This window comes from Cavia porcellus, unplaced genomic scaffold (assembly GCF_034190915.1).
Source record: "Cavia porcellus strain 051 isolate PalLab524CR breed Dunkin Hartley unplaced genomic scaffold, mCavPor4.1 scaffold_2, whole genome shotgun sequence".
Taxonomy (NCBI): domain Eukaryota; kingdom Metazoa; phylum Chordata; class Mammalia; order Rodentia; family Caviidae; genus Cavia; species Cavia porcellus.
Genome location: NW_026947485.1, coordinates 40584861 through 40598660, shown reverse-complemented (window position 1 = coordinate 40598660; position 13800 = coordinate 40584861). Strand labels below are relative to the sequence as shown.

The window sequence follows — 13800 nt, the reverse complement described above, 5'->3', positions numbered from 1 at the left end:
CCACAAAAGCCCCAAAACAACACCTGCTCAGCCTGACTGAGGCTTTACACTACCTAGAGAACATGCTATGTAAAGATAGGTAATTATAAATAAAGTCTTATTACTGTCTTTGGCTTGATACCATTAAACACAATAACCAGACACTAAATGATCTATTGCCCAGGATTTCATTACCAGCACAGCTGGCATCCTCAGCTCACTAATTCTTCTTTACTAATCCTAAATCCACTCCTTGATTCTAAATCAGACACCCCTCTGAAGTCTACACCTGCACTCAGGGAAATTAGCCTTCTCTCCTCTCTGCTCTCTCCCTTCTTCTTTCTTCTTCCTTCCTTCTCTCTTTTTCTCTTCTCCCTTTTTCAGACAACCCAACTATTAATGTTAGGAGAAAGCTTCTTTTTCTCTCTGATTTTTTTTCTTTCACCTTCTAGCATTTCATGGCCACCCTATCTCCACCAACCTTGCTGGTTTCTCTTTATTACCCTGGTCCTTTGAGTTCTTTTTCATAATTTTCCATGTTTTCACCATCGTGTAAATTAGAATTCCTCCAACATTTTAAATGGAGCTGCCTGCCCTCTGCCTCCTGGGTCAGTCCCTCACCAGCTTGGCAGATGGAAGTAGTTGCGCAGGGTCAGCTCTCGGGCGCCACCTGCAGGTTTCCTGTGGCCCTGTATTCTGTAGGGACAACCTGCGACCCAGACCTCTACACCTGCTCAGACAACCTGAGCACTGCACTGCAGTAGGGTAAAGTGGAAAGGAGAAAGGGGTGTCTCAGAGGCGGGCACAAGTAAAGCAGAGCTCTGACGCACACGGCAGCAGTGAGAGCTCAGATTCCAGGTCAGCGTTCATTCCTCCCAGTTTACTCCAGTTCACTCCTCCCTCAACGTAAGTCTCACTTTAAGGCAAAAATTGAAAACGTAGCCTCTGGAATCCAACAAAACAAGCTTTGCTTTGGGGCTTTTCTCCAGCATTACACAAGCAGTGCACATGCCCCCTGGCTTTACTCTGGAGGACCGAGAAATGCCCTCCTGTGAGAGGCTGGGGATGGGGGGAGAGCCTGGGCCTCTCGGAGCAGCTTAGCACTTCAGGGAGACTCCGGAACTCTTTTGAAATTCGTGTCTCTTCTCACAAAATAGTATTTATCTTTTTGTTTTGTTTTGATTGCAAGCACTTCTAGTTCAAATTTAAACTATTATAATGAGTTTCTGATATTAGACTGCAAACTCCTAGAATGTAGAGATTTTTGTCTATTTTTTGTTCGCTTTCTCAGGGATAAAACTCTAGCCAGCGGAACAGCTCAAAGGCCCTGCATTGTGAAAGAAGTGTTTTGTTTGTCTCTGTTTTGCTTTTACTTTTTAAGCATATATATATATCGCATACTCTCTTTCGTTAATCTGTTTCATTGCAGCATAAAGCAACATCCTATATTCTTAAGAGAGCAAACTCTACTAATCTCTGCTGAGCAATTGAGTATAGTTTAATTTTAGAACTATCTTGCTGTTTCATAAATTAGTGGATTGAACTCAGAGCCCTCACACTGAGCTACATCCCCAGCCCTGTATGTATGTATATATGCATGCACATATGTGTGTATGTTTATTTATTTATTTTCTTTAGTTTTGGGTTGCTTTGTTTTGCTTTGTTTTGTTTTGAGACAGTCTCCCTATGGACTTCAGATTGACCTTGAGAGCACTATGTAGCCCAGGTTGGCCTCAAACTCAAGGTGATTTTCCTGCCCCAGCCTCCTGAGCGCGGGATTATAGAGGCATGTCACCACATCTAGCTTAATTTTCTTATTTTGAGAGGCGTCACACTAAGTCACCAACTTGCATAGACTGAGTTTGAACTTGCACTCCTTCTGCCTTAGGCTCCCAGAGTGTACCCCTGTGTCCACTTCATAAATTTATCTTTTACTGGCATTTATGCCACTCTGGAATGCATAAAACAAAGACTTTGTATAAGAAGGGGGAGAAATGATTTTCTGCTCTTTATTGTCTCTGCATTAGTAGTGTAGAATGTAGCTGAAACAGGGCATTGTTCCACTTGAAATAGTTAACCCCTGGGAGAATAGATCTGGAAAGTCCAGTAAAGGGCACCTGAACAAATCACACAAATCAGTGGGTGTGATTCATATACATGTAACCTTAATCCTTTGGGAGGCTGAGGCAGGAAGACAGTGAATTCAAGGTCAGTCTGGGTTAACAGCAAGTTTGAGGCCAGTCTGAGCTGAAATCCTGTCTAAGAAAAGAAGAAAAATGCAGATGATACTGAACTCCACTGAGTGGACCTTGTGGCCTTTAAACTGCCACCTGAACCTTGGCTTATTGCTTCAGCTCCATCCAGGCCTTTGACGCATCACCTGAACTCCGGTCTCATTAATGGCTGCCCTGCCCCCACATGCCAGCTACTGTTTCTGGTCACAAAGCTCTAGGGCAGGGTGGGCTGTGGTTGCCTGTACTTGTCATCCCAGCTACTTGGGAGGCTATTGCAGGAGGACTGCAAGTTTGAGACCAGCATGCAGAACTTAGTGAGTACTTATCTCAAAAATTTTAAGGAATACAATAGCTCCAAGGATATAGCTCAGGGGCCCAGTACCTGCCTGACATATTTACATTTCTTTTAGGTAAAGGAAATTCAACTTCTGGTCACAACCAAAGAGCTTCAGTGATTCAAGAAAGGGCATGCCAAAGTGACTAGTCCAATAGATTGGACCCCTTTTAATTCTAGATTATACTTGCCAATAAACTAAGACCTCACAGGCAGCCAACGGATACTTGGGCAAGGACCACCTCAATAAGAAAAGTAAAGGTACCTTCTCTCTCTTTGAGTTTTTAAAATGTGAAGCTCAGTCTCAGTTTCCATCACTCCTTTACAATACATCCTTATAAATTGAGGTCTTTGACTTCTATACCCTGAAAAATTGCTGTCTGGCCTGTTTTTCATCCTCCTGTCCTACAGGAAACAGAGGGCCTTTGCCTCAGTCCTCCAACTGGAACAATATTCCTCAACCCGTGGGACAGTTCAACTTCTTAAACTTCGTTATTGCTTCTCTATCCTTAATGGCACCGGACCTGTACTAGGATTACTTAGACTCCCCCTTTATAGTGTCTCCTTCTAATAGGGAAGGAACTAAGATGAAATAGACCACACTGGGAATCTGAAAGAAGAGAAATGAGTATCCTGAGTACCTCGACTTCACTCACTCCTCCATTTGATGGAGAAACAAACACCATAATTATTCAGGAACATGGACAGGATCCATGTTAGAACTAAAATGACACCAATAATCACACCTGTAGGTCATATCTCTCAGTGTTTGGACTTTATACTCAAGGAGACAAACTATTATCTCCACATTTTCTCTTTTCACTTTTGTAACTCAAAACATTACAGGTAAGATACCCCATAATAACACCATTGAAGACTCCTATGTTCAGAGACCACTAGTTTTCTGAAACCAGACCTTCCTTGTAGGCCTGTGGATCCCCACACCTCCCCCACTGACAAGAACTTACAGTCCAGCTACAGGGCAGCAGCACCACTGTCTCCCTTACAGGAGTGGCCTCTGTTTCCTCTGTGAGAGGCTCTTACACTCTGCCTTTCTAACAGAGAGGGAGACATACTGTTGCCAGTTCCTTTCCTGATGTCTGATTTTACAGACCTTTAAAACATCTAGATTCATCTCTAATCTGGGGTCCTTTCTAAAGCAGTCTCTCACTCAGTCTAGGTTCGAGAGTTCCCTCTTAAATCCCTATGGTGATGGGCCTAGATCCTTATTAGCCTCTTCATTCCAGTGTTGAAACTCCTGCTACACCTCTGTAGTTTTAGGACTGGTTCACTAAATCTCTTTATGTATTCTCACGTATAGTCTACTAAACTTCAGATAATCACACAAATAAAACCCACCATGGAGACCCCACCTGACTTCTATGACAGGGCATTAGACAACCCCTCTGGAGATTCCCCTGGACTGCCCGCCTCTTCTCCATGGTATACTGCTCAAATCAGCTAGAGTGCTCATTGTCTCTTACTTCTTCAGAGGGGGCACTGTAACAGGAATTGGTGAGACATGAGTTAGGATTCTATTAGCAAGAACAGTAGTCCCCAAATGAAGCTGGCAATCCCAAATGGACAAAAACATCTGCCAAGTGTCCTTTGGCTGCCTGGGATCTCCCTGGAGCATGATCAGGTAGGTCATCAGCTTGAGATTCATGGGGCCTGCATGGACCCTGCATGCATGCTACACAGACTGGATTCTATAAAGCATCTAGTCTCTTATAAGGTAGGAATTATATTGTTTACACAGCATCCCACACTGTCTTTCAAACCCCTAGAGAAGCCCCTGGATGAAGAGCCCTTGTGGGTATCCTACTCAGAACCCCTTCCTGGTTAGTGGGAGATTTATAAGGACTCAAATTGCCTACCTATTTATCAGCCTTCCTATTTTATTTAGAAGACTGAGAACATCCAGTGTGACTCTCTCAGTGTCTTTCTTCTCCTCCAAATGTTTCTGCATCATCACATGATTCTCTTTCCTTTGCCTTTGAATCAGCACTTTTTTTCTTGACAGAATCCCTGTTAATGGATAGGGGAGCTGCCACCAGCCTCAGTATTTGGAGGATTACATGAGGAAGGTCACAGTCCTTGATTGTTATTTACACTAAATACTTTGTTGGATTTTTGTTTTAGCAACTGGCATACCCTAATGCATAGGAACAAGCTAAGTTCAGGTATATGTAGTTTCTAGGATTTATGAAGAGATGGAGACACATTATTGTAAGTCATCATTAAATAAAATTCATGACTTAATGAGCTAGCCTACAATGTGACCAATTGTGTATAATTGTGTCCAATTATATCCCCCACCATAATCCCCAACTTGCTCCCTAAGAATCCCTAATACACTCAGGTTCAATTTTCAGGAAACATAAAGGATATATGCTAGATAAATAGAGTGTAAAGAGACAGTAAATAAGGCCTCTCAGATATTTGAACAGACTAATTCAAGATATACTTATAGAATGCTTATTAAATGCATAGGGAAACACCAGACCAACAGGGAACACAAAAATAACAAGACTCATAAGTTTCTTTTCATCAAAACATTCATAGGTCAGTTTGATGGATATACAAATAATTATGACAGAGGGAGAGTGTAGTGCACACCACTGGAAATGTACTATCCAAAGGGCCTAGGGATACAGGGGCAAAGTTCATGTCTGCTTGAGGTATCACATAAGGTTTCAGGGGAAGAGTTGTGCCTGAACTGAGCGATAGAAGGGAATTGGGTGAACAAAATACAGGGACAGAAATCTTCAGTGTGTGTGGGATTATTTTTCCAGGGTTTTTAGAGCTACTGGGGCTACAGTGAGCCATACAGGGTTATGCACCCCAGGATGGTGTCCTTTGGTGGACAGGAGGACTTTCTACACATGGAAGGTGAAACTGCAGAAGCTCATACTTTCAGACTGTGAACTCTGAGGAGGTAAGCCTTTATTCCTGAGGATCTTCCTCCAGAAATGGAAAAAGTAAAGACAGCCTTACTGCTTTTGGCTTTTTTAGTCTGAAGAGAATAAAGACCAGGATTCTACCTCAAAGAGGCCTTGGATACAGAGCACAGTTCTAGCAAGAGAGTGGGGCCAAAAGTGGAGAAAAGGTCTGGCTGGTTTCAGGTCACCTTAGCACCCATTCCTGAGTCTCTCTCCCTTGCCTGTGTAAATATCATTTTGGCCTCTCCTGGAAGGAGGAGAGGCCTTATGACAGGTACTTCTAGGAAAACCTTTGCCTTCCTGATAAAAATGTGCAGATATTTTTACCACTAATTTTTCTATTTTCTTCTTGCCTTCTTTTCTTCCTCTTCCAATGCCTGTAGCTGAAGCTATTAATTTGCAAGTACAAGGGAAGAGCTAGAAAATTGTAAAGATGCTTGCATGGAGATGATTAAGCTTCTAAAAAATACCTCTTAACTTCTTGACCTGGCAAAGGAAAAAAAATGCATGTTTACCCTATATTCAGTTTTGCTGTTACTTGCTGAAACTTTCCTGAATTTGTTAATCACAGACTTCATGATTGTGGGGATAGAAAAGAAATCCCCAGTGTTATGATTTAAATATGGTTTATGTGTTGGTGGGTTGCTCTCCAAGGCAGAAATGTTCAGAAGTGGAGTCTACAGATGTGCTTAGATCACGATGGTGGATCTCACTGATGAATTCATAGTCGAATAGGCTGTTAGGAGGTAGGGCTCATTTGGATGAAGGAGGTCACTAGGGGTGTGACTTTCAAGGGTATATCTTGCCCCTAGACCTTCCTACTTTGGCTTTTTCCTGCTTTCTTTCCTTCCTGTTACTATGAGGAGAACAATTTTCTTCTACCATGCCCTCCCATCATGATGTTTCTGTCTTGCCACAGTGCTAAAAATAATGGAGCCTGGTAACCATGGAGTGAAACCTTGAGCCCCAATAAATCTTTCCTCTTCTATACTTTTTTGCTCAAGTATTTGGTGACAGTGACAAAAAGCTGACGAACACACTCAGGTTCCATCCTTACTTGATCACCTCCATTTAGACTCAGAATAATATGTTGCCTTATAATGAAGGTGGTACCACTGGCTAGGGGTTTCCATATGCCTTTTTCCTTAGAAATGTGTATGTTAGGCAAAGGCTACAATGATGAAAGTTGACAGTGGTCAAAATCAATAACTATCACAGGAGCGAATCAATATATAATTATCTAAGGCTACTGACAAGCCAGAGACATTGATTAATGACATTTGAGAGAATGGAATGAAGGGTAGCCTTGCCATTAAATGACAATGGGCACAAAGTTGACCTGTTAACAAAAATATGCATGTCGTAGTTGCCTACATGCATATTACACTTTCCTAAACTCTTTACAGTAAGTGATAAGAGATGGGCAAATTGAGAAGAGTGCTATATCTTCCTTTGATTGATATAAAATTTGCTCTAATATAAGGGTTGAGAAATAGTATCTAAACCTAAAACACAAGTTTTCTTTTTAAAATGGATTTGAGTTTCATTATTATGAAGTACATTTTTGTTTGCTTCTCATGTCATTTTGCATTTTACCCAAGTTTGGATTACATGAAGCATATATAAATAGTTTTAAAACCTACATAGACGATTATGGTAACAGACATGAGAGCAATATTCATCACTTAGTCTGATATTGTGCAACACAACAGTCATTGGTTGTGTGCATTAACTTGAAATTAAATATTAGAAATCATTTCCTCAGTTGGCACTAGTCACATTTAAGGTGCTCATTAGCCACTGGTGGTTACTATGTTGGATATAACATTTATAAAACATTTTCATTATTGTAGAAAGTTCTTTTAGGTAGCACTGACCTAGACAATTCGGGTTTGCGACGCTTTTCATTTTAAATATTGTAAATATACAGGGGCAGAGGGTTTAGCACAGAGGTAGAGACCTACCCTACCATGCTTGAGGCTTCTGAGTTTCATCTCCAACACTGCAAAACAAACAACAGCCCTAATAAATATATAATGAAACTTTAAAAAAAGAAAGAATAAGCCAAAGTTAAAAAATAGATCAGGGCCAACTGTTGAGATGCTGCACTATGAGCTACACTAAGGAGTTGAAACTTAAATCTTGAAGCAGAGAGGCAGCCACTGCAATTTGAAGGCAGGGATTGACATGACTGAAAATTGCATTTTAGAAAGAAGCCCTGATTGATTGTGTGGAGGATGGGTTCAAGTTTGAGCTGTGCTAGGAGAATGGAAGCAAGAAGCCATGGCACCGTTTTTTCTCGTTTCCTTAAAAGAAGCTTACTAGAGAGTCAAGAACACCGTCCAGCTTCTGGATTCTACAAACTGAGGCTGAAGGGCCATGTTTATCTGCGTTAAAAGCAGGGCAGTTAAATACTTAAGAGCAGGCTATTGATAGTAGGAAGTTCTGAGTTTAAATCTTGACTCTATTCCTTAGATTGTTGACCTAAAGCTGTTGTTTGAATTATGTAATGTTGGGGAAAGGATTTAGCATGGAGTGTGTTTCATGCCTGTTTAAGTACTAAAAATATGGCCATTAATACTGGCTGCTAGGGTAAGTTGTTGTGCGGCAATAGATGACTAATAAGATGAGAAAGATCTGGGTGAATAAAGATAAATGAAATCAGTTATCCACAGAGAAAGAGATGCTTTGGTTTATAATTTCAGCCGTGAAGTTATAGTGTTCATCTGCCCTGGATAGGGTGGCTAAATGTTATAAGGGTCAGAGTCACAAAGATGAGGTCAAGGAGCTGAGAGACCAGGATATTAGATAAACTGTGATCATAAGTTCTGAAGTTACTTAGGATCACTCAGTAGAGGAATGTGTACCAGGTGTCAACAATTTTATAGAAGGCCAGCATAAGACACAAGCAGAATACACAACCCCAAGCAGATGGAGAATGATGTAATCAGATGAAAAGTTTCCCCACATTTTTTTCTTTTTATTTTTTAAGAGGGTAGCAGATTCATAGTTTGGAAGGGGTGCTGGGGAGCTAGGAAGATGCTGACCCCAAATCTTTTTGGGGGGAGGGGCGGTACCAGGAATTGAACTCATGACTTCATGCTTGCCAGGATGGCTCTTGGGCCACTGAGCTAAGTCCCCAGTCCTGACCCCAAATCTTGACTCTGGATTAAGTGACGTATGGGAGATTAGGTAAACAAACTTCTCAAAAGTTAGAGGGAAGTAGTATTTTCAATGTAGTCTTTATACGATAACAATACATCGTCAGGCCCTCGGCTCCTTATAGTGGGGACTCAACAAATACTAGTTTTAAATAAACACACACTTGGATATTTGTAGGCCCGGCTCTCCAGACCCTTCCACGATCTCTTATTTTGGGGGGAGGGAGTACTAGGAATCGAACTCAGGACCTCACACTTGCCAGGCAGGCACTGTGCCACTGAGTGAAATTCCTGGCCCCGCTTCCAGGATCTCTTAAAGCGGGGGCTAGGCGAGGGGCGGCATCGTTGGAGGTGCTGACCACATTAGATCAGGGGCGACCTCCGCCCGAGTCACGGACACGCATTCCGAGGCTTTTCCTAACTTCACGTGGAGCAGAAGGGATGAGGCCAAGGAACGAAGTCACTATCCTCTATGTAGAGGACCTGCCACCCTCCAAAGGGTTTGTTGATCTTTCCGTCAATAAACATTAGTGGACCGCTAAAATCCAGCGACACAAACACTACAGTAAGTGCAAGAACTCCAGACTACAGGCACTGGCCGCTGCCGCCGTGTTTCGGGTCAGCGCCAACATCCGCAGGAGTTGTCACAATGCTCGACTTTCCCAACTTCTCACCACACTTTTAGCTGAGGTTAAATGTTAGAAGTCGGCGTGCAGGCGATCCCAATTCCTCCAAGACCTAGCCCTACAGTCTCCCGGCTGCCAGGCCACGCTCCGTAGCCGGGACGTAAATACCCAAGTTGCCTACAAACACCTTGAGTTCCTGTTGTCCGAGGGGCGGGACGAGAGAGGGGCGGTGCCAGGCGGGAGGGCGAGGTGGGCCGGCTTTTGGGCCTCCCATATCTCCCCGCGCCCCACGGCCAGATGCTGACGTGTCCTTTCCTTCCCACTACACCTCCCGACACCACCGACTCTGCTTGCCCCGGAAGTCCCGCCTCACACTTAGCCCGTCACCGCAAATCAGCTCTTTCAGCGCTTCCTGGAACTCGCCACCCAGATTGGTATTAGTACCAATCTGGGGCGGGGCTTCGTGAGCAGGGTGCCTATTGGCTTAGGGTCCGGCCGGCGTTGGGCGGTAATTGGTCGGAGGGCGGTGGCGCTCTGGCACGCTTGCGCGGCGAATAGAACGTGTGGCGGCGGCGGAGATCGCGTCTCCTCTTTTGCTCCCAGTCCCGCTGCTGCTCCAGTGTGAGATCAGCCAGTCGGTCGGTGCAGCTTCCGCAGCCTGTAGCTCGCCCGCCTCTCGGCTCGGCAATCTCTCTACAACGCGGACACCCACACTGACATCTCTAGCCAGGCCGGCCGTTTCTCTCGCTGCCCTTTCTGCTCCACACATGGCCTCCTCCGCGCAGAGCGGCGGCTCCTCCGGGGGACCTGCGGTCCCTACCGTGCAGCGGGGCATCGTCAAGATGGTGAGAGCGGGGCCCAGGACCCGAAACCCTCTACCTTCAAGCGGGAGTCAGGCATTGACTCCTTTGCCCCTCCCGCCAGCTTGCATGGTCTTCCAAATCTCCTTTCATTTGCCCTCTTCCTGACTTTCTACCCTGACTTTCTGCCCACCGTTGGAATCTCTTCACTGGACGGATCCTGATACAAACTCCCCTTGATCTTTTACCTCCTCGACACACTGACATCTGGGATTACAAGGGCTTTCGTGTCGCAGCTTTCAGATTTACTGGCCGTTTACCACGGCAGATCGATTATTGATTTTATTAACTGAGATAGTTCGTGGCTGGTTCTTCCTCGCTGCTTCTGTGCATTTTGACATGTGCTGTACTGTAGTTTTGCAAGATCCCGACTTCGCTTCACTGGAACCCTAGAAGCTTTTCTGTTTCCGCCACCGCTCAGTTACTTCAAGTTTTCTCACTCTTTGCCCCTCTTTTACTATCTTTTTCTCTCTGTCTCTTGTGTCTAGACTATAGGCCCGAGAGTTGATTTTTGTGTACTTTTGACTCTTAAATTTTTAGGCGGGCAGAAATCTTAGTGATCACTGTCATTGTCCGCTCCACGAGCATGAGGAGTCACGTTGAAAGACAGCAAGTGACTTGCCTAAGGGCACATGGCGGCTTGGGTTAGAGCCAGGACCAGAGACCTTGTTTTGATTTTCAGTCTAGGGCTCTTAATACTTTAGACTTACCTATTTTACGTGCTTCTACTTTAAACATTTTTTTTTTTTTTTTTGGACTTTTTGAGACAGGGTCTCGCTATGCAGTTCAGGCTTGTCTTGGCGCTGACTTTGTAGCTCTGGCTGGTCTCAAGCTTGTAAGGATCCTCCTGTGATCCTTCTGCCTCAGTCTTCCGAGTGCTGGGATTAAAGGCATGCGCCACCACATTCTTGAAGTTTGAATTTAACTCCACAAGGTTCCTCTCTAGTTGGATAATAGCTTTTAATATAAATATTATCTGCCACCTGGTTTGTCCTCTCCTTTTGCCTTTCAAATCTTGGAATGTGATATTTCTTGGTTACCAGATTTTCTGGTTGCAATTCACACCGCAGTCCTGACTTTTCCATCTGGAATGGCAAATACCTTTTGTGATATTTTCTCCGAGAGCTCCTAGGGTTTATACTGTTGCAGAAAGTTTTTTAAAATTCTACGGTAACTCATTGAGTTTCATAGAATTAAAATATGCTGCAGCTTGTGTATATGTAATTCGATGTCAAGATCCTCTTCCTGATTCTGCATTTTTTAGGTAATTTGCTGCCAGCTGAGACTCTTGGGATAGTCAGTATTACCTTTTCTCTTTATTTATATATCGACAGTCATAATTTATCAAAGGTGGAATGCAAAGGTCCACATTTTACTAAATTTCTAAAGTCCACATTCTTTTTGAAATGTTGGTCAGACCCATGAGAGAATTCTAAAGCGGTCCTGTTTCACTGACTTTTTTGTTCTATAGTGATTGTCCCTTCACTGTATGGATAAGGGATTGCTTGGCTGTCTGGTTTTGGGATTGTTAGCAGAGTGGATTTTTGAGTTTTTTCCTTGCTAAGGCTCAAGGTTTTCTTAAAGGCCCCTCTTTTATGGAATAGGATTAGAATGACGTGGAACATAGTTTTGTCTACACCAGTACTGGAGGCTTCAAGGACATGTGGATTTGATGAGATGACCATGCCTCGTCTATGAATACTACATATTGACAGTGTCCTATCATGTGCTGGGCAGGCTGTACATATTATACTAGCAAGTGCATATCAGTGGCTTGGCTAAGTTTTACAGATGTCTAATCTGAGGCTTAGAAAGTTTACCCAGGACAGGCATTTTTTATTCATAGTAAGAAACAGCAGAGACTTGAACCCCAAGCCTTTCTGCCAGAACACAAGCTCTAAAACACATCTTCAGATTGAGGACTCCAGGGTATAACTTTATAATGTGGAGGGTGGGGCCAGTGATGCATGGCCACAAATTGCAGGAAAGTGAAGCTGACTGTAATTGAGTACAGAAAAGATTAGATGTTTCTTGACCTGGAGCTGCTGTAGTGGTAAGTGACTTCATTTCATGTTCTTGGTCTTGTGTACCTTGGGGTGTTGTGTTGAGGACATTTACATCTGGGAGGTGACATTTAAATTTCACTAATTTGAGTAGTCTGCATTGTACTCAAACTGCTGCACACTCTGGGGTTCAGTGGGTGAGTTACAGGCAGTATTTAGGGCAGGGAGTGACAGGCAGGTTTGTGCCAGGCATGTAAGGCCTGTCTGGGATGAAAAATCGACCACTGGCAAATTGCTCTGTGTAAAGCTCTTCTGCTAGGCAGAGTTGTATTTTCCTTGAGAGTATTCATTGCCAGCGATACCGCGAACTACTTTGTAAGAACTCTCTATGAAGGAAGATGGAATTCGGTGAAACAGGAAGAAGAGAAAGAAATAGTTTGAATAGGAAAATAGGAGGTGCTGATTTTTTTCTGCCTTTGGGGAGAGGACAGAAATTGGAATACTGGCTAAGCAGAGAGAGTGCTTTTCGGTAGTGTGCTTTTTCAGTGGGAGCCCTTGAGGGGTGGAGAGAGTGAGAAGGCCTAGGGGTTGAAGTTTGCTGCAGTGAAGAGGAATAGGCCTTCCTCTTTTTTGGCAAAACAAAGTGTGTAGGGCCATAAATTTCACAGGTTTCTTTTGATCTCTCTTGACATCCTAGTGTGTACTGTCTTGCTTTTTTTAGGATTGAAGAAAACTTGGGAGCCAAGATGTAGAAATTGCTAGGTTTTTTTTTTTTTGTTGGTTTTGTAGATGATAGCAATGATAGTGGCTGTGTCTTCTTTGCAGGGGTGTGAAGGAACCCACTTGGCTCTGGATTGTGTTGAAGGAGGAAGTGAGTAGTAAGTTGCTAAAAGCATTTTGCAGTTGTTACTGAAAAAAACAGTGAGGAAGATGGAAAAACTGAGGATGTGTATGTATTTTCTGAGTTGGGATAAGACTAGCTAATGTGTGGGGGAACAAAATAACAACTTGTGTTAAGTAAATGTCTGTGTCAAAACAGTATTATTTTCTCAAAATCCTGAAAGACTCCAACTCAGGGTTTCCTTGAATAATTGAATAGACATTCTTTGTGTGCAACAGAATATTGTCAGCAGATTTTGTGTTGAGTTGAGGGAAGTCTTGGGGGTATTTAGTATAAAGTTTAGTCACTGACTTAGCGCCTATTTACAGATATTTTCTCTGGTATTGCTGCCTTGGTTTGCTTTCTGTTCGGGGAGAGAGCCTTTTTCTATGACATTTCACTCTGATTTTCTCTTCTGATTTCTCATTTTCTAATATTTGCATGTCTCTTCAAGCAGAAGGCTTTAGAAACAACAGCATGAAATGGCCACAGTTCTGCAGTCTTCTGTGCTTGATAAGAAACAGCCATGGAAGCTGCATATCTTAATCTGCGTATAGTGTGGAAGACCAAAGGGAAGTCAAGGTCAAATCCCAGTTCTAGTGTACCCCAGTCACTCCCACCCATTTAATTGCTTCAAAAGTGGAAAGGAATGGCTTTGCCAGTCTTTATGGTTTTATACTAAGAATCATGAATCTCCTTGGTTGACCAAGGAAAAGAGACTCCTAAAGGATGGCCATAATTTTCTCCTTCTGTGGGTCTTGTGCTGTCAAGTTGTTGTAAA

At 43.2% G+C, this 13800-nt stretch overlaps 1 protein-coding gene across 1 annotated transcript in view; it reads left to right on the top strand.

Moving 5' to 3' along the window:
- The first annotated feature begins 9814 nt into the window (after positions 1-9814).
- The window catches only part of Snd1 (staphylococcal nuclease and tudor domain containing 1), a 418031-nt gene continuing 414045 nt past the window's right edge, over positions 9815-13800 (top strand). Inside the window, exon 1 of the mRNA XM_003475164.5 lies at positions 9815-10121. Within this exon, the coding sequence (XP_003475212.2) occupies positions 10044-10121 (78 nt within the window). The 5' untranslated portion in view covers positions 9815-10043. The remainder of the gene's footprint in view (positions 10122-13800) is intronic.